Genomic DNA, 19,279 nt, shown 5'->3' on the forward strand with positions numbered 1-19,279 from the left:
CTCCATTCCTTGGCTCTGGCCAATCGTTGTGCTGGAAACCACCTATCCCCTGCACTGCCTCCAACTTGGCTTGTCTAAATTTTCTCAATCTTTCAAGACTCTGTTCTTGTCCTGATCTCTCACTGACATTTTGCTCTATCACCTTAGCTGCTAGAGCTCTCCAAACTACAGAGAGCTTTCTGCCTGGAACACGCCCTTGGTGGAGCAGAAGCAGCCTGATTGGCCCTGCTGTCTTTCGGCCGATGCCCTTCCTCCCTGCCATCTGCTGTCCATCCCCGTACAGTTCACGCTCAGTAACTGGGTGACCAGCCAGTATACAGCAGGCTGAGACCAAAACCCCAGGGTTTTTCTGAAATGAACGTTTTGTCCATCCAGTGTGTAGTCTCCACGGGGAAGGAAACACCCAGTGAATCATCAGCAGTTTGGTAAAGCGAAGGCATCCTGGGAACTGTGCTCTTAGCCTCACTGAAAATCATGGAAAGGACTTTAGAGATGGGTTAGATTCTAAGCTAGACTGACTCCTTCACTTAAAAAAAAAAAAAAGAAGAAAGAAAAAAGCTTTTTTTATAAAAAGCTTTTATAAAAAAGCTAATATAATTGACATATAACTATATTAGTTTTTATTATTTTTATATTTTCCCCATCACCATTTATCCCCCTACACCCTTTTCTACCTCTAACATTATATTAGTTTTAGTGTACAACCAACTTCTTCATTTATAGAGAAGGAAAATGAGGTCCAGGGAAATGGACCAAAGTCATGCAGCTAGCAGCAGCACACCTGTCTTTGGAAGCAAGATGCTTAGAAATTCCGTGCCATGAGCTCAACAGTGTTTCCTTTTCTGAAAGTGAGGTATTTGCCATTCCCACCCAGCCTCCAAGCTCCAAGCTGTTTCTGCTTGTGCTCCTTGCTCCTGACAGCCACAGCTTAAGCTCCTAGCTAGCATTTAGCCCTTAAATTAGATGTCACCTCCTCCAAGAAGCCCCCTCTGACTACCACCTCAAGTGGTAGTGCCACTATGTATGGTATATTTTATATACTCCTACAGTCCAGTCCACCTATACTCATGGCTTGGCATAGAGTAGGCAGATACTCAATAAATGTTTGATAAGTGAAGAAAGAAGTCAGGTGCCAGCTGCCACCTGCTGGAGTCCAGTTATTCAGGCCCTCAATGAAGAACGGAAAGGGAAGGTCATGGGGCAGGAGCCCAGCCAGCGCACTCTCCCAGCACCCCCTCTCGGTGAGTTGGAAGGGAACCGGTGGACAGGTTGAAACAGCAGACACTGGCTCCTAAAGCAGTATGGCAAGGCGTCTGTGCTGCAGACGGTTAACACTGACCCTTCGGGAAGGTCAGTCAATGCCCCACCCCCAAGCAGTCAGTGAGGGCTGCTCCCTGGGAAGCATAGTCTGGAAGGGAGTCAAGGAGCAATCCATCATAAGGCCACTGGGCCCAACCCTGCATGTGCTCACTTTCTCAGAGGTCATGGGGAAGGGGTGCTCGGCCAGAGAAATTTCTAATTGATTATGAACCAAACCCCTGGGAGCTGGGCAGATACTGATCCAAGAGTACAAGTCCAGTCCAGGCCAGAGGCGACCAAAAGGAGCTGCACTGGGCCAGCCAGGGGATCAAGGAAAGCTTTCTGTCCTGATTATACATAACGCTTTCTTCTCCCCCAATCCCCATGGCCTCTTTCCTGACAGGAGGGATTGGGAGAGGGGCAGTCAGTGCATCTTACCCAGGCCCACACCCCTCTGCCCTGGCTGTCCATGTCTCCAGGATCACTTTGGAACCATCCACCAGCCTCTGATTTACTATTTTAACCCAAACCTCTTTTCCAAAAACAAAGGCCTATTCATTTGGACCAGTTGTTTTACTCAAGGAATAGGGGCTGTCACACACAATAGAAATCTGGTGTCTGGAAAAGGTGGATGTCTTTAGAAGAGCTTGGAGGGGGGAAAAAAAGAAAGAAAGAAAAAGAAGAAAAGAAAAAAGAAAGAAAGACAAATTCCATCATTTCTACGTGAGGCCAGCCAGCCCAGCTGGAGAAGGCAGCAGGCTGTGGGGGTTGCTGAAAGACCACTTGGCCAGCTTACCAGACCATGGGCCAAGCCATTGTATATGCTTCCCAGTATTGGAAAGAAAGGAAAGAAAACCACATTGGGACATGTGTTTAGCTTTGCTCAGGAGTCCAGAACATGCTCACAACTCCTGGAATCTCTGCTCTTCTCTGTGAGTGGAAAATATGATCCACGAGAGCAAACTTGACGGTGGAGTGTGTGTCTAATTCCCCAGCCCTGCCACTCAGAGGGGGCAGTGGCTGAGACCAACTTGTGATCACTTTGTGATCACTTTCCAGAGTCCCCTCTTCTCCTTGAGCAGCTGGGGTTAAAAGACAGGACAGCCGTCTCAAAATCAAGTACAAAACGTACACTTATTGACATCTGCCCTGAGCTGCACTGGGCTTCTAGCAAGAACGAAAGCAAATGTAAAGGGAAACATGTTAATGTAATTGTAAACCTGGTGCAGTTGGATACAAGATGTACTTTCCAGACTCGGTGGAGAACTGTGATTACCCTATATTCAATAGCTTAACGTGAAATGTGCACTAAGAGTTCCAGATCCAGTAAAGAAATAACTTATTTACATTTCAAGTAAAAATCTTGGAGTTTATTATTTTATTTTACCACCATTTATATGTATGAACAGTGATGAAGACCTTGCTTACGTCCTTGGAGCAAGACCAGGAAATATACTTTATATTGGTTATTTCACCTTCAACTTCAGATTATCATTATCGTAAAGGTGGGCGAAACCATGCAAAAAGAAAAGGAAGGGGACTTCTATTGATGGCACCAAACGAAAAACAGTCAAAGCCACAACGTTTGCCAATGGCCAATTTCTGGTGTTTCTTTTAAAGAACAGATCCAAGAGGCTTTATTTTGCCATTTTGGGGGCTACGCGCCAATCAGTATCATGGGACAAAGACGGTAAGAAAAGGCACGAAGAAAAACAAACAAGCAAACTGCACCAGAACAGATGTGCTTAAATTAACCAAGTGACAGTTTGTGCGTCAGTCTCACAATGGCTGTCACGTGAGGTCGTGGGGGGAGAAGAGAAGTACCACAAGACTTAGTTGTTTAGAGGCTGCTGAGCAACCCCACGAAACCTCAGAGAGGCCATCCCTCCAGGCCGGCGCTGGCCACCCCTACGTGCCCGCTGCTGCCCCCTGAAGGGCACTCTTCCTCTGATAGTGCTGGGGGCAGGGGTCTGGCCTGGGATACTTTGGAGGTACTGGAAGGCACTCTGGCGACCCACCTGCCTCTCTATGCAGTTAAAGGTGAGGGCCACTCCCACGTTGCTCTTCATGATTCTGGAGGAGCCATCCGATGTGCCATCAAAGCACCGGCCAAGAGCGATCTCCTTGGCCACACGAGGGTCCTGGTCAGTGACAGTGTAGATTCCATAGTTGTGGCCCAGTGGATCCAGGGGCGCCAGCATGGTGTACTCACTGGTGTCATTGTTGACTGCCAGTGGTAGGTGGTTGACCAGGTACTCGTGCAGCATGGAGTTTACACTGGCTCGATGGCAGCTGCCTTGGGGAATGATCTTCACTAAGGTGCGGTCCACACGATCCTGGTCATAGAGCATCCCACTGCACTTGAACTCCAAACAAGCAGATGAGACATTGGGCTGGTCCCTATCCCGTGTGCTTTTGACATCCCGGATTCCGTACAGCTTCCCCACAGTCTGTCGGTGGGTGCCCCCCATGTTGCGGGATCGCACATTCACCTCCACTGGCCCCACAATCTTCACCTTAATGTAGCAGGCCCTGAACTCCATTGGCTTGGGCCACCATGCCAGGTAGTCTTCAGTCCAGCTCATGGGATCGTCTTCATTGAAGGGGACAGTATTGTAGTCATACCGATCCCCCTCAATCCGGTAGAACCGGAAGTGGGCTGCACTAGGCGGTGCCTCCTCGCATGCCCGGAGATTCTCAAAGGCATAGATGGGTCCATTGCTCTCCTCAGCTGAGTTGGGCCTTGGCTTGGCCATGCTGATCTGGAAAGCTGTCTTCTTAACCCGAGGGTCCTCATGGTCTGTCCGACGGTACTTGAGCTTGTTGAGGTAGGGCTGAGGGACACCAATTGCATTTGGATTGAATTTAGGAGAAGATGCCACTGCTTCCAGTTCTTCCCCAGCCAGGCTTGCCAAGACATAGGCAGAGTAGGCATCAGGGGACTGGTCATCACAGAAGGCAGGCAGGCAGGCCCCATTGGGGCCCGTGATGACACTGTCAAAGCGGCCCCAGGCCCTGGGGTTGGATGAGAAGCCAGTCCTGGGCTCCAGGTTGATCACAGAGACCACAACCCCCTGGATCTGCTCACTGGGCAAGAACCTCTCACTCCTGTAGGCCCTCACCTTGATAAAGCACCTCCTGCTTTCAGGGACATCCAAGTTAAAAAGCCTCCTTTCTCGGATCTCCATGTTGCCCACCAGGAAGGTTCTCTCTTCCCTTTTGTGCCGCCTTTGGCTTTCAAATTTAAAGTCACCTTCCTCTTCCCATAGCCCCGTGTCTGGGTTGAGCGACCACAGTTTCATCGTGGACACATGCTCTGGCATCTTGACCTGGGTCGAGTCAAGGTGAACCTTCACCTTGCCAGCATTAAGTGACTCAGAGGTGGCCTCATCTCTGAAGTCCACAGAAAACATGCCATATGTTCGAAGGGGGAAGGTGTCTCCATCATCATTGATGAAGTTCAGGTCACTCTGGGTAGCTGTGGCTGTGGAAATATTGCGGGGATCCAGGAAGGTCACACTGGCCTTGACTTTTCCTGTGTAGGGCTCCCCGTTCTGCTTGTAGAAACTCTTGGAAGGGATCTCCAACTCAGCCACAGGGTCTTCACCATCCACCTCCCCCAGGGGAATAATGTTGGTCTCCGTGGCCTCCAAGGTGATGGGCTCTTTCCGCCGAAGCATCTTGATCTCATGGAACACTGCACTCCCCTTCTTGTTGAAGGGCAGCACTTTGGTAGTGTTGACGAACTTCTGCAGCCTGTCCACAAATGTGAGCACCAGCCTCTCAGTGTCCTGGGGGATGTGGAGGGTGAAAGTGCCCTTGTAGCCAGTCATGCTCACACGGTTGTTCCCCATGTACACGTGGCCAAAGCGCATGGGTTCCCCATTGTCGGCAGCGCTGACGCGGCCCCGCACAATACTCCGGGTCTCCGTACACCGCTGGCAGTTACACTCCTTGGCCACCTTGGTGGGCAGCGTGTACCCACTGCACTGGATCTCCCTCTCCTCTGTTTTGGAGATGCCACAGCAGTTCTCCACAGCATCCCGGCACCTGATCCCATTATCCTGCTGCCCTGCACAGGTCTTGACAGGGCAACGGCCCACGTCATAGTAGAAGGAGTTGGTGGCATTCTGGAAGCAATCATGAGGCAACCGGATAAGGTAGCTCTCAGGGGTTGGGTTGCACGGAGCCTCATCAGGGGCTGTGGAGGGAAACGGTGTGGCTATTAAATGTAAGTTCACATCCTACACACAAGACACCTTAGCCTCACCTCTGCACAGTGCTTTATCGTTTTCAAAGTACTTCCACATCCAAGATCCTGATTCTCACCGAACTTCTCTGAGAAAGATGAACAGCTGTTGTTGCTAAGCCCGTTTTATACATGGAGAAATAGAGTTGGTTGCTGAGACCACTATAGTAATGGCTCTCATTGGAGATGAGCCATTTAAATCTGTGAGGGTGGCCCTGACAGGTTTGGCTCAGTGGATAGAGCATCGGCCTGCGGACTGAAGAGTCCCGGGTTTGATTCCGGTCAAGGGCATGTACCTCAGTTGCGGGCTCATCCCCAGTGGGGGGTGTGCAGGAGGCAGCTGATCAATATTTCTCTCTCATCAATGTTTCTAGCTCTCTATCCCTCTCCCTTCCTCTCTGTAAAAAATCAATAAAATATACTAAAAAAATAAAATAAAATCTGTGAGGGTGTGTTGAGTTACCACCCAAATTGGGAGTGCTGCTGGCATATAGTGGGTGGGGGCATTGCTGGTCTGTGACCGGCAAAGCCTGGCACTTTTCTGTCAGGACTTCTTCTGTCTCTTGCATGACTTTCACATATCCCACCAGGCATTCATGTGGGTGGAAAACTTGTTTAAAATGATCAGAGCCTAGTATTTGTTTTAATGTGACTTTACCATACATTGAAATTTTCTGAAAATGCAGCTACTATAAAAATCAAGCTAAGATTATACTTTGTTTAGCTTGGGAAAATACCAAGAATTGTTCCTTGTCTCAGAAAAATCACGTACTTACCGCCTTCCCCAAGGAGTGTGACCCACCACAATGAGACCCCTCATCCATCAGTATTTGCAGCTGCCACAGTCACAGCGACTGGAGTCAAGTGCAAGTGTCTGACCTCTTGGTTGGCTTTCTTGTGCAATTATGCCAAAGCCTTTACATATTGAAATACATATTATTTTGCATTAAAATTATTTTCTTTTTATTTCCCCTTTATGGTATAGTTTGGGGTGTGTGCATATATACTTGGCAATTATATGTAGTTAACTTATTATCCATAAATTTAACTTCAGAATAGAAAATATTTTGTAAATGTAAAGTGTTAAAAATTTAAAGTATTCAAAATAACTGTGACAAAGGGGGAGCATTGGTGTTGTGGGTTGGGAACCACAGCTGACAGGGCTCCACTGTTGCCAAGGTCCAACTGTCCTGTGTCTTGAGGTCTGTTGCTCAACTTTCTTGGAGTCTGTAAAATATTCCAGAACCCTTCCAATAAATTTTCTCTTCCTCTGCCTTTTGTTTGGTTTTGTTTAGGCCAATTACTAAGCTATCCTCCTTCTCTCTCACTTTCCAAGTACAGGTTCCTGATTGATTTTGACCTCAAGTCTTTCCCCTCAAGCGCACTTCTTTTTCTTTTTTTAAAAAAAAAAACATTTTTACTGATTTCAGAGAAGAAGAGAGAGGGAGAGAGAGATAGAAACATCAATGATGAGAGAGAATCATTAATCGGCTGCCTCCTGCACGCCCCCAACTGGTGATTGAGCCCACAATTCAGGCATGTGCCTTTGACTGGAATCGAACCTGGGACCCTTCAGTCCTCAGCCAATGCTCTATCCGCTGAACCAGACTGGCTAGGGCACCAACTCACTCCTTAAAGCCAGCTCTAATCAGGTCACCCTTTCTTATAAAGCATCTCAGCTTCCCACTTCTATACCTTTGCTCACACTGGCCCCTTAATATGGCCATTCGGTAAGACCAGGGCTTTATAACTTAGAATCACCTGAGGAAGCTTTTAAATTGTGCATACCCAGGCCACATCCAAAGCCAATGAAATAAAACTCTCTGGGGGTGCCTGGCCAGCGAGGCTCAATGGTTGAGGGTCGACCTATGAACCAGGAGGTCATGGTTCGATTCCAGTCAGGGCACATACCCAGGTTTCAAACTTGATCCCTAGTGTGGGTGTGCAAGAGGCAGCCGATCAATGATTATCTCTCATCATTGAGGTTTCTATCTCTCTCCCCCTCTCCCATCCTCTCTGAAATCAATAAAAATATGTTTTTTAAAAAAACTCTCTGGGGGGAGGGGTAAGTTTCAGGCAGCGGGATTTTTGTTAACACCAACCAGGTGATCCCACTGGGCATCCAAATCTAAGAACCACTATTTAAGCCCCAGTTGAAATGCTGCCCTCTCAGGTAGCCACCCATGGTCACTCCTGCCTGGAAAGTCTCTATCTCTCATCTAGAGAGTCCACAGCCCATTATCTCCTGCTTTAACTGCATTTGCCTATCTTTACTCGTCTCTTAATTGTAGGAAGCGGTTATAGGGTTAAGCCTCAGACTGACCTGCTGGCAAAGCCACAAACAAGTCCCAGCTTAGAGGGCACAGCCCTCTTAGCATAATTAAGCTTGATCTTGTGACTGCTCCCTAGATCTTTCCTGGGTAGCTAGTGGGCTGTGGGAGGTGCAGCAAGTGCTGCCAAAACAAGAAACTTACAAGAACATTGTAAATTACCTTGTTTACCTCTGACTATAAAATAAAGCATCAGCTTGCAGTCTGGATCTGTTCTGTGGCCTCAGCCAGGCACAGAAGATCCACCTAGACCCAGCTTATTCTCTTTGTCTGTCTTTTCTTCATCCTTCGCCGGCCCTCCCTCAGGCTCGCCGAACCCTTGACTGTGCTGGCGCGGCACACTTAATTACAGTTCCTGACCTCTCCTGGGGTAGCAGCTCCGAGAGGGTAGAATTGGGGTCTGTGGCATCTTTATGTCTTAGAAGACATAGCACTGTACACAGCACAGAAAAGCTGGGGTTTTTGCTGCCCAGTTATGTCCACGGAGGTGCTCCCCAGTCCTGCAGTAGAGGTTCCCCAGGGACCCTGCCAGGCTTACCTATGACAATCAGCTGGGCGACCTGGGACTTCACAGCCCCCGCGTCGCTCTGGGCCTTGCAGAAGTACTCCCCAGACTGGTCCCGCTGTAGGTTCTTCAGTAACAGCTTGCCGTCGTGCTTGTAGAGGGAGGGGTCCAGCAGCGTGTTGTTATGATACCTGCAAGGGATGGAGAGGTGAAGCCTGAGGGGGCAGTGCCATAGCAAGCAGCCAGAGAGACAGATGGTGGATGGGTCCCTGCAGGTGCCAATACCTTTGACATAGCTCATCCAAGAACACTGATTGGCCTGGGAGTCAAGGGACTTGATTGAGTCTCAGCCCCATCACCCACTGGCTATGGAACCTTGGACAAATCATCTCACCTTCCTTAGCATCAGCTTCCTGATCAATAAAATGGGAGCAGTGATTCCTAGCTGACATCACAGAAACATTGGGTGGGTCAAACAAGGGAATGGCTATAAAATGTCTGTGAAGGGTAAAGGACTCACAGCCACAGGAGGCTCTGACCTCGTTTGCCTTTGTCGGGGAAGTAGGGCTGAGGAACCTTGTTCAGTATCCTGAGGATATGCAAATCAGGACCCAGAGACCAGAGCCGCTCTGTAGGGATCCCAGCGTCGAGAAGACCACACAGGGCTTTCTGGTTGTCTGTGTGGCCTCAACCCTGCTGGTCCCCACTTATAAGTGCCAACTTCCGGCCCTAGCCAGTTTGACTCAGTGGATAGAGGGTTGGCCTGCGGACTGAAGGGTCCCAGGTTTGATTCCAGTCAAGGGTACGTACCTGGGTTGCAGGCTCCTCCCTGACCCCAGCCCTGGTCAGGGCTCATGCAGGAGGCAACCAATTGATGTGTTTCTCTCACATTGATATTTCTCTCTCTCTGTCCCTCTCTCTTCCACTCTCCCTAAAAATCAATGGAAAAATATTCTCAGGTGAGGATTAACAAAAAAAAAAATAAGTGCCAACTTCTGGGCTCTGAACCTGGGCCCTACTTCTAACTTTATTTTGTTGGTTAGTATTATCCTATCTAATAAAGAGGGAATATGCTAATTGGCTGCCCCGCCCTCAAAGATGGCAGTGCCCACAGCCACAAGATGGCGGCGCCCAGTCCTCTCAGGCCCGCTGGGGTGGAAGGCCTGCCTCTAGAGTCCTCCAGTCCCCTCAGCCCCCCAGCCGCCCAGGGCCGGCCTGAGGCACAGGCAAGCCTTGGATGGCGACTGCCCAGCCGCCCTTGGACGCCCGAGGCTCAGGTAACCAGGGCTGGCCGAGGCTTGCACTGCTGGCAGTGGCAGCAGCAGAGGTGTGATGGGGCATCGCCTTCCCCTGATTGCCGGGTCGTCTCCTGCCCCTGAGGCTCCTGGACTGTGAGAGGGGGCAGGCCGAGCTGAGGAACCCTCCTACCAATGCATGAATTTTCATGCACCGGACCTCTAGTGATTAATAAGACCAGACCACCCAGCTGGTGTGGCTCAGTGGTTGAGTGTCAACCTATGAACCAGGAAGTCATGGTTCGATTCCCGGTCAGGGTACATGTCCAGGTTGCAGGCGCGATCCCCAGTGGGGGGCATGCAGGAAGCAGCCGATTGAGGATTCTCTTTCATCATTGATGTTTCTATCTCTCTCTCCCTCTCCCTTCCTATCTGAAATCAATAAAAAAATATTAAAAAAAAAAAAAAAAGACCAGACCGAATGTAAGAAAGATCTGGTTGCCCAGAGAAGAATCGGGCAGGGCAGCTGGCAGAATACTCACCAGAAATACTCGTCTGGACTGGGCCTCCCCGTGGCCTTACAGCACAGGGCCGCACTCTGCCCAGCTCTCCGTGCTTTTGTCTCAGGGTTCTTCACAATGTATGGGGTCTCTGGGACAGAAGACGAGAAATGGTGCTTTGGGTTTTCCTTTGTGACAGATTCTCCAGAGCCTTGCTTCCCCGGGTTCTTTGACAAGTGTTAAAATTGTATGACTTGACACACACCCCACCACCCCACCCCCCCCCCCCCCCCGCCCCTCTGTAAAGATCCTAATTAGGGCACTGATCCAGAATGGAGTCCACCCCTTCTACCTCAGGGCCTGCTTCCGTGGCCTCTCAAGCAGCATCTAGGTGAGGCAATGGAGAACCAAGGGGATCTTGCGCCAGCCATGATTCCCAAGCACGGCCATTGAAACAGAGTTGGTTGTTTTAAATAGAACAATATTCCTGTTGTGCTGCCTCCAGCAGAATTTTCCAGACATTCTGTACCATTTCTGAATCCCCCAGCCTCTCTCTGTCTCTTCCTGACCTCCAAACTCACACTATATTGTAATGACTATTTTAATAAGGTGGTCCAGGGAAGAACTCATTTCAGGGAGCAAGCCATGCCAATATCTAAACAGAGTATATAGCAAGTGCAAAGGCCCTGAGGCAGGAATGTGCCTGTGTGTGTGAGGAACAGATAGGAGGACATGGTGGCTGGTGTAGAGTGACTCAGTGGGGGCAGACAGGAGGATAATAGAAGAGAAGAGCAGAGAAGTAATGGGGGGCGGAGCAGATGATGTTGGGCCTTGTAGGTCATGGTAAGGGTTTTGAGTTTTAGTCTAAGCAAACTGGGAAACCAGCTCTTAACACTGCAGTCCCTTTATTTAAAAGTCCCACCCTACCCCAGAGAACTTAAGTACCTGCTCTCATGAACTCTGCATTGACGGTGGCTGACTTCAGGCTAGTCCTGGGCATTGTGAGCTTGATGGGAGCAAACTTGGTCTTTGTGATCTTCAGGATGCTTTTGCCATCTGGGCATAAGCCAGGGACTCGGAATCTCCCGCTACTGTCCGTCCGGGTCAGTGGCTTAAGTGTCTTGGTCATCAGGTAGACAGTGGCCCCTGAGGCTGGGGCACCCCCAGGGAGGGAGACAGTCCCATGCAGCACGAAGTCCTGGCACATGCAGGCATCACAGTCAGCATTCACCTGGCCCATGTGGCAGACCAGGTCACAGGCTGTGGAAGAAGGGGCCATGTCAGGAGGGCTTATGTGGATGCTGGCCCTCCTTTAGCCACATCTCAGCCTGTGGACTCACATATGCTTCCCCCCGTCCCCCTCAGGCCTTTGTTACCCTTCCTTATTAGCCTGCATGACTCATTCCTACCTATCTTTCAAGACTTAGCTCAGGACACCTTCTCTAGGAAGTCCTCTTTGATTCCCCTAAGCTATGATAATGGACCTCTGTGCTCCCACATTATCCCTTACAGCCCCCATCAGAGCACGTAATAGTTAATACTTGATGACTGCATGAATGAATGAATCCATCTCAATCCGACCCTTTAACCTACTGTAGGCTGCTTCAGCCTCCACGCCATTCCCTGCCTAGTACCAGGAACGAGGGTGGTACCTGTACAGGCCTGGTCCATACAGAGCCGGCCCTCCTCAGTGGCCTCACTGCACAGGGACACTGTCTCTGCCAAGCAGGTGCGTGTTCGGGTCTGGACCCCAGTGTGACCACAGGCAGCAGAACACTTGCTCCAGGGAGACCATGAGCTCCAGATACGGTCTGTGTCTCGGCGCAAGGATCCTGCAAAGCAGGATGGGCAGACAGTCTGACTTCCCTCCCAAGGGAACTCTGCCAGGAAATTTGACCCTAAAGCTAGTTTTGCTCAGAGAGCAGGACCTCGTTTACGTTATAGATGTCACTGATATTCATATTGACTACAACGACTTTTCCAACAGAAGGAAGTCAAGAGTCTTGAGGAAGTGGCATCTCTAGTTTGCACAAAGACACCGTATGGTCAAGGGGTGCCCCTGAGAGGGACTTGTTGGCCAAGCACTGGGAGCTGATATGCTGCCTCAGGCTGTGCAGGGTTAGCATCACCTTCCCTGTCCACCGGTGTGGAAACAGCCACCAGGGCCTGGGACCGCGGTGATTCAGACATCAACCCCCCTTATGCCTACCCTCCTCACCTCTGGTCTAAGGTCTGTGTGCAATAATGGGGGCGTCAGACCTTGCCCCGCAGACCTTGCCCAACCTGAGCTCCCAACTCCAGATGACCCCCACTGCCACCTGGGCCTTGTGAGCACTGACGGAACCCCAAGAGGTGAGGGTACCCATCCACAGAGTGGGCAGCCGGCAGCTTGCTCTGTATTATCCGGTGTGGGGAGGGAGGAAGTAAAGAGCATAAACTTTTGGACTCTGCAAACACAGATGTGGGTTCAAACCCCAGCTCTCCACTTACAGCTGTGTAATCATGAGAAGTTACCTAACCTCTCTGAACACAGAGATTCCTCATGGCTCAGTTGTAAAGTCTGAATGATGTTGATAACCAGCACAGTATCTGGCACAAATGGAAACTAACATTTAATGAATGGTACCTGGGTTAAGCCCTCTATATTCATTATCTTACTTAATCCTAAAAACAAAACAAACAAAAAAAAAACAAACACAAACCTATGAAGATTTACTAATAATACCCTGTCCTACATGTGAGGAACCTGAGGCCCAGGGACTAAGGAATGGAGTTCCCGGTCCAGGCTGGGACCAAGCAGCCCAGCTCCAGAGCCTGTGGTTTTCACCACCGAGGCACACATCCCCAGTGAAGTGGAGTGAATGAAGAGCACCCAGAAACACAGAACAGGAAGATTATGGCTCTCATGACACTAGTTGGTTATTACTGGGGAATCAAAGCATGTGTATGTGTGATATCCAGAGTTCCCACGGCCAGAGGCAGGTAAGGGTGGGGGCTGCACAGGCTCACCTGGTGGGCAGAGGAAGCGCACGGTGTAATTGGAGCAGTTCTGGCCGGGCCGCTGCTCCCTGTTGAGGCACCAGAAGCCCTCACGGGGACTGCCGTGGACCACCTGGCCAGTGCTGCCTGCAGGTATCCAGTCAGTGGTCCGAGCCTCCAGCCGCAGGGGCCGAGCACACACACGGTCCCCATAGTAGAAGTGAATGGCATCCAGTCGCTCAAAGTCACCCTGACCGCCTGGGTGGTCAACGTTGAACCATGTTGTCCACTCGCCAGGAGCTGAGAGATAGAGCCAGGTTGGGGAGGAGCCAGGCCCTGGAGCCCCAGGTGAGCTCCAGTTCCTTTTTCTGCTCAATTCCTGGGAGTCATCCCTGATATCACGCATGCTTCTACCCAACGCCCTCTATTGGTCTCAGGGCCCATTGCATCTGTCTCTCCAGCATCTCTCCAATCTCCTTCCCTTCTGCATCCCTCCACTCCCGCCAAGGACTCCATAAAGCCATTAGCAGCCTGGCTGTACCATGTCAGTAACTTTCTGCCTGGTCTCTCTACCTCAATTTCTCTCTGACCCCATCCCCAACACAGCAGTCAGGGTGAGCTTTCTTCATGTGGGTTGATCCCACACTCCCAGCTTTAACTCAGTTGGCCAAGCATTTAGGGTGGTATAAGCTGGCCCCTGCTATCTCTCCATCCTCATCTCCCCCATTCTCTCCCCACCAGCCTATGCTCTGGCCCCAGCAACCCCTCCAGCATTCCTGAAACATATCAGGCATATTCATGATTCTGGACTGTTCTATATAGCAGGTGCCTCTGCCTGGACAAAGACGTAGGCCAAATGCCTTGTAAATGTGGGTTTCCAGCCTGGCCAATGTGGCTCAGCAGTTGAGCGTCAATCCATGAACCAGGAAGTCATGACTGGATTCCTGGTCACGACACACACCCAGGTTGTGGGCTCAGTCCCCAGTAGGGGGTGTGTAGGAGGCAGCTGATCAATGATTCTCATCATTGATGTTTCTACCTCTCTCTCCCTCTCCCCTCCGCTCTTTGAAATCAATAAAAACATATCTTTTTAAAAGTGGGTTTTCATACAACCCTGAAATCATGCCCAAGCTCAGTAAACACCCCCTAGGGGCCCCTCCCAGTTCCAGCCACAACTCACTCTCCAGGGGACTCGCAGGCTTGGCAAAGTTGCCGAGGGTCCTCTTCCCAGGTCGGACTCTTCTCACAGACTGGCTGAGCATCATCTGCCTCCCTGGGGGCCAGGAGGGGAAGGGAGAGGAGAGGCCAGAACTGTTAGTTATCAGGGCCCAGCGGGTCCTCTTACTAGCCTCTCAAGAATGGTGGATAGAGCATAAGCACAGGACATGTGTTCAAATCCCCACTCTGCCACTTACTGGCTCTGCAACCTCATTGAGAGCTTTATTCCTCTAAATCTGTTTCCCCACATAATAGGGCTGTATTAATAATCATTACCTCACAGGGCCCTGGGGCATATTCAGGGCGATAGCGAGTGGAAAGGGAGCTGGCATGTAGTGCATGCTCAACAAGCGGTTATTTTCTTTTTGCTCTTATTCTAGAAACAGATCTTTGGAGGATGGGGAGCAGCCGATGGATGGGGGCTCCTACATTAGGGTCCGGCCCTGTCCTTGCCATAAAGAATGGAGGCTTATTTTTCTCCATCTGCAAGATGGAGATATTAATTCCCACTTCACAGGGTGGTCCGGTTGGCATGAGGAGTCTGTGAGGTAACACACATGAACATCTCTAAAGTATACGAAGATTGAGAGCATGAGATCCAAACTCTGCCACTTCCTCCCTGTGTGACCTTGGGCCAGACACTTAACTCATCTGACCCCTGTTCCCTCATCATAAACTGAGGATAATAGTAGTTCCTGCCTCAGAGGACTGTGGGGATTAGATAAACTCATTCATAAAATCCGCTTAGAACAATGCCTCGTACATAGTGCTTGCTGAATAAGCATTAGCAACACCTCTTAGCTCAATGCCTGGACAATAGATGTCCATTTCCCTTCTCTTGGCAAAGTTGGCTTTGAGAGTCCATCCTCCCCCTAAAGGACTTACTTGGCCTAATTGGGGCAGTAGTTGTCAATTTTCTGACCGCAGGGCGGAGGGTTCTGCCTTAGGTTGCGTACAAGATAGCTCCCAGCCCCACCCACCTGCGGCTGGGTTGGGGCTCCAGCCTGGGAAAGAGAAAGGCGAGCAGAGGGCTGCAAAAGCTTTGAAAGGCAATTAACTTTCATGTGAGGAGCCAAATCAGAATTCTTTAGCTGTGGTGATAGGAGCTCCTTTAATCAGACGACTCTGATTTCCCCTCAGATGGTTGAATTTTAATGCCCACAGCAGCAGCTGTCACGGTGAAAAGAGCAAACAAGGCAGGCGGTGGCACACAGGGTTTGGCAAGATGCCGAGCCAGCCTTTGTTCCTGCATCTGTGGTCACAAAGCCTGAGGGCATGCAGCTTTAAAAGAGAAGTTTAAGCATTTTAAAAAATATATATATTTTTGCTTTACCTGAGTATGCAGGTAGAAATCAGGAGAGAAAGGGCAGATGGGAGGGAGCATACAGGATAGGGCCAGGAGTTCTGATTTAGATGCCTTGGAGAGTCTAGTAAGCAAATTCTCTCTACCTATTCCTTCGAGAACTCAGTGTCACCAGAAGATGGGGTTAGAGGACAAGGAAACCAGAAGGGGCTCTCTAGTCTGTGAAATTTGGGTCTAAGTAACAGAGCTTTAGGCCAAAAGAATTTTCATGAAACTAAAACCAGATCGATCCTCAAATCTACTTCTGAGAAAATAATCCCTTGCGGTTTCCTTTTGCTTTGGCTGCCAGGAAGCTCAGAGCTAAATTTATCACTCAGGGGTGGTAGCCCTCTTATCTTTTTTCCTCCCTCTGAATGACAGCTCATTCTCCTCACTTACAATATTCTGTTCTGTGAGTTTTAATATTGGGAACTATCTCAAATCCTTTGGAGAAACAAGCAGGGTATAAATTTTAAATGCATCTATAAGCCAGCCTCAGGTCTTAAGGCAGATGCATAGTTGAGTTCCAAACCAGACATGACTTCACTATGTCAAGTCGGGGATTTGGGAGACAGCAGATACTTAGCCTGTACCCAACACAGAGGTGATCTCCAGGACCAGGAAGAAGAAGAACAGCCAGGCCTTGGTCCCCACCATCTTTCCCCCAGGCTCTGTGGGGAGCATGACGGAAGTTGGGTGAAGGTGCTTCACAATGTCAGGTCGTCCCTGGAACGTGGTCCCCTAGGAAGCGTCTCAGATCCAGTGACCTGCAAAGAAACAAAGCTTGCCAGGTTCCATGTTTCTGAGTCACCGCTTATGGCTTCAGCAGAATTACTTCTTGACCTATCAAGGGTGGAAGAGTGCACAGAATGAAGTCTTGTGGGAGATGACACCTGCCCAAGTTGCAAATGCAGGCAGCTAGGGAGGTGCAGCAGCTCAGAATCGGGGTTCAGATGAGGCAGACCTGGATTCACCCCCGGGGTCCAGGTGCCAGGGCCCCACATCGAGATGCGGCACAAGGGAGAGCAGGTTCCTTGCCAGTGAGGAGAGGCCTGGGTTCACTCCCAGCAACTTCTGGGTGACTCATTAATTACTTCCGAGACATGGGTGTGGGGGCATGTTTTTGCTGCCCTTTCGGGGGGGGGGGGGGGGCTCACATTCTTTCATAAAGAAGCTACAATATTAAGGCTGTGAAACCCCAACCCCAACTGTAGTGACCTCTCACACGGCAAGCAAGCTGGAGGGCACAGATGCTTCAGACATACCACCTCCATGAACACATTCCCAGATGTGCACGGGCTGCAGCTGGAACACATTTCTGGCCTGTTTGTTTGGGGTCTAGCTGGGAGTTACACAACCAGGAGCCCACTGAAGGAGCGCAGGAGGGCTGCACTGTTAGAGGGCTCCCCAGTCACTGCTGGATGCGGGTTAGAGGCTGCAGGGGTAGGAAGAGGAACGCAGCCAGGCAATAAGGACAGGGGCCCGCGGGGCATGGTCCAGGCTCCTGTGGTCTCTCTCCCCAGAGCTCTGGTCAACCCAGAATCTGACCAGTTCTTAGAGATTAAAAAATGGTTCCCTTCAACCTCCCAAGTCCAGGGTATAGTGGGAAGGGAGAAGGTTCCTCCTTTTTGGAAAAAAGATTCGAAAGTCCTCCGTTGTCCCAGGGGAAGCACAGACCAATCCCACACTGCAGACCATCTAGCTATCCCCACCAGCAGCTGTTTCTCAGCCCAGGGAACAGCGGCACGGGCCGCCCCAAGGTCTCCAGCTCTTGTGCGTCTTACCCCGAGCTCCGGGCTCTGAGCAGGGAGCAGAGCGCTCCATGGGCCTGCACGGCGTTCAGTCTGAGACCGCTCCGGCACTGTCTGGGAGGCCAAGGTGGCCTGAGGCACCTTGTGGAAAAACCATTTCCCATCTGGCAGCCCACGGAAGTTTCCTCGGCACATGTCTGCTGGGTAGGCTCCCCATCCCACACTCCTCAGAACTCTCGGACAAAGCAGACTGGCTGACCGCAGGAAAGAAGCAGGGCGCCCAGAGCTACAAAGATCCTGACTGGGGTCATTTGAGGGCCCCTGACCTCAGATGGGGGAAGGAGAGGACTTTGGGCCAATGAGGGAAAAGAGAACTCTAAAGCAGCAAGGGGGGGTCTTGTTAGGGGGGTAGAGGGGTGGTCAGGGGAGGGCAGGAAGAGCTGAGCCGGGCAGGGGGTGCAGGATTGGGGTGAGGAGAATGGGAGTGGAGCTCACCGTGTCCTGAGTGGGAGTCCTCAGCTGGGGGGTCCAAGGCTCTGTCTCTCCAGCGATCCGGCCGCGGGGCCTTATATAGCACAGCTGGTGGCTCAGCCTGTGGCAGTGCGCCACGGGAAGCGGCGAAACCAGATCTGAGCATAAGGAAGCTCGGCCTCTCTCTCCCCTCCCCACGTCCCAGGCAGCTCCCAGGGGCTGGGATTTCACTTCCAGATCCTTATGGGAAGATGCCGCGGGGCCTGGTGATGGGCCAAGTGGACAGCGGCCTGGGGCTCCACAGGCCAGAGCAGAGAGATGGGTGGGGAGCTGGGGTGGGCACTGAGACGCACTGGGAAGGGGCCAAGGGTAATTGTCCATCTGGGCAGGATTTCATAGCTCAGGGGGTGGTGTGCTCTTGCCTAAACTTTGCTTGCTGATCCCCCACACTCCCCCTGGCCGTGGCCCACTCATGCTGAGAAAGGACTGTTGGTTTTATCGCATAATCCAAACTCTCTCAGGCACACAGGCCACCTGACCTTTCAGCTGGGGCGGGGGGGTGCCTGGTTGGAATTGGACAACTACTCAGCTTCTCTGGCCTCTGAGGGTACACTCAGAGAACCTCAGAAGGGATAAGGGACAAAGGCATTGTGGGGCACAGGATGTCACCTGGTGAGAACAGCTCTTCTCTGGCCCTACCTACTTCCATCTGGATGCCTGTCTGTGCCCATTGGACCCCAGAGCCCCTGCATGTGGACTCTCTGTGCTGGTCTGTGAGTATGCGTCTGACTCTGGTATAGACACCCACCAGCATCTGAACAGCAGTCTTACCCATAGGTGGCGTAAGCAGCTGCCTGTGCTCAGGACTTCACCCACCTCCCCCTCAGCATGAGTTTGCCTGTTGTCTCAGACAATGGTTCTACAATTTGAACACTTGTCAGAATCCCCTGGAAGGCTTCTGAAAACACAGATTGCTGAGCCCCATGCCCAGAGTTTCTGATTCAGTAGGTTTGCATTTCTAAAAGCTCCCAGGTGCTATTGAAGCTGCTGGTTCATGAACCACACAAGGATAGAATCCCTGTTGGAGGCAGAAGATGGGGAGGGGATATACACAAGCTGTCAGGGCCTGCCTCAGGTGCTGGGCTCATCTGGCCCAGGTGGTCTTCCTGCCTCATGCCGGGCCTGGAGATGGAGGCCTGGCCCCTGTGGCCTTGCCCCCACCCCAGCATCAGCTCTCTTTTCCCACGACCCTCACTGAGCTCCTATTTGGGGCACACTCTAGGCTGAGCACTGAGAGGCCACAAGGATCCTTTCCTGTCCCCAAGTGGGCCTGAGCTGTGAGATACACAGGGCTAGATTGGGGGGGATCTGAGATTACCCTTTTTTAAAAAAATATTTTT

General features: G+C 51.0%; 1 protein-coding gene across 2 annotated transcripts; it reads right to left on the reverse strand.

Moving 5' to 3' along the window:
* Positions 1-2,664: 2,664 nt before the first annotated feature.
* Positions 2,665-18,009, reverse strand: CILP (cartilage intermediate layer protein). 2 transcript variants are annotated; one of them, XM_079770002.1, is made up of 9 exons: positions 17,904-18,009; positions 16,251-16,424; positions 14,278-14,370; positions 13,128-13,397; positions 11,771-11,950; positions 11,064-11,378; positions 10,161-10,269; positions 8,417-8,574; positions 2,665-5,500 (listed from the first exon to the last, which is right to left on the reverse strand). In XM_079770002.1, exons 2-9 carry the CDS (start codon positions 16,339-16,341, stop codon positions 3,132-3,134), a joined length of 3,585 nt encoding a protein of 1,194 aa, XP_079626128.1. In that variant the 5' UTR covers positions 16,342-16,424; positions 17,904-18,009; the 3' UTR covers positions 2,665-3,131. The 2 variants fall into 2 exon arrangements, with proteins under 2 accessions (XP_079626128.1, XP_079626129.1); XM_079770003.1 differs by lacking the exon at positions 11,771-11,950.
* Between the last annotated feature and the right edge of the window lie 1,270 nt (positions 18,010-19,279).

This window comes from Cnephaeus nilssonii (assembly GCF_951640355.1).
Source record: "Cnephaeus nilssonii genome assembly, chromosome: 4".
In the NCBI taxonomy this organism is placed as follows: Eukaryota; Metazoa; Chordata; class Mammalia; order Chiroptera; family Vespertilionidae; genus Cnephaeus; species Cnephaeus nilssonii.

Bases quoted from the DNA above. Each gene is read 5' to 3' on its own strand.
- CILP (XM_079770002.1), bottom strand. From the start codon at position 16,341: ATGCTCCCCACAGAGCCTGGGGGAAAGATGGTGGGGACCAAGGCCTGG. The intron at 14,371-16,250 runs GTACAGGCTAAG...CCTGGCCCCCAG, and splicing joins GGAGATCACCTCTGTGTTGG to GGAGGCAGATGATGCTCAGC. The intron at 13,398-14,277 runs GTGAGTTGTGGC...TCTATCTCTCAG, and splicing joins GCCTGCGAGTCCCCTGGAGA to CTCCTGGCGAGTGGACAACA.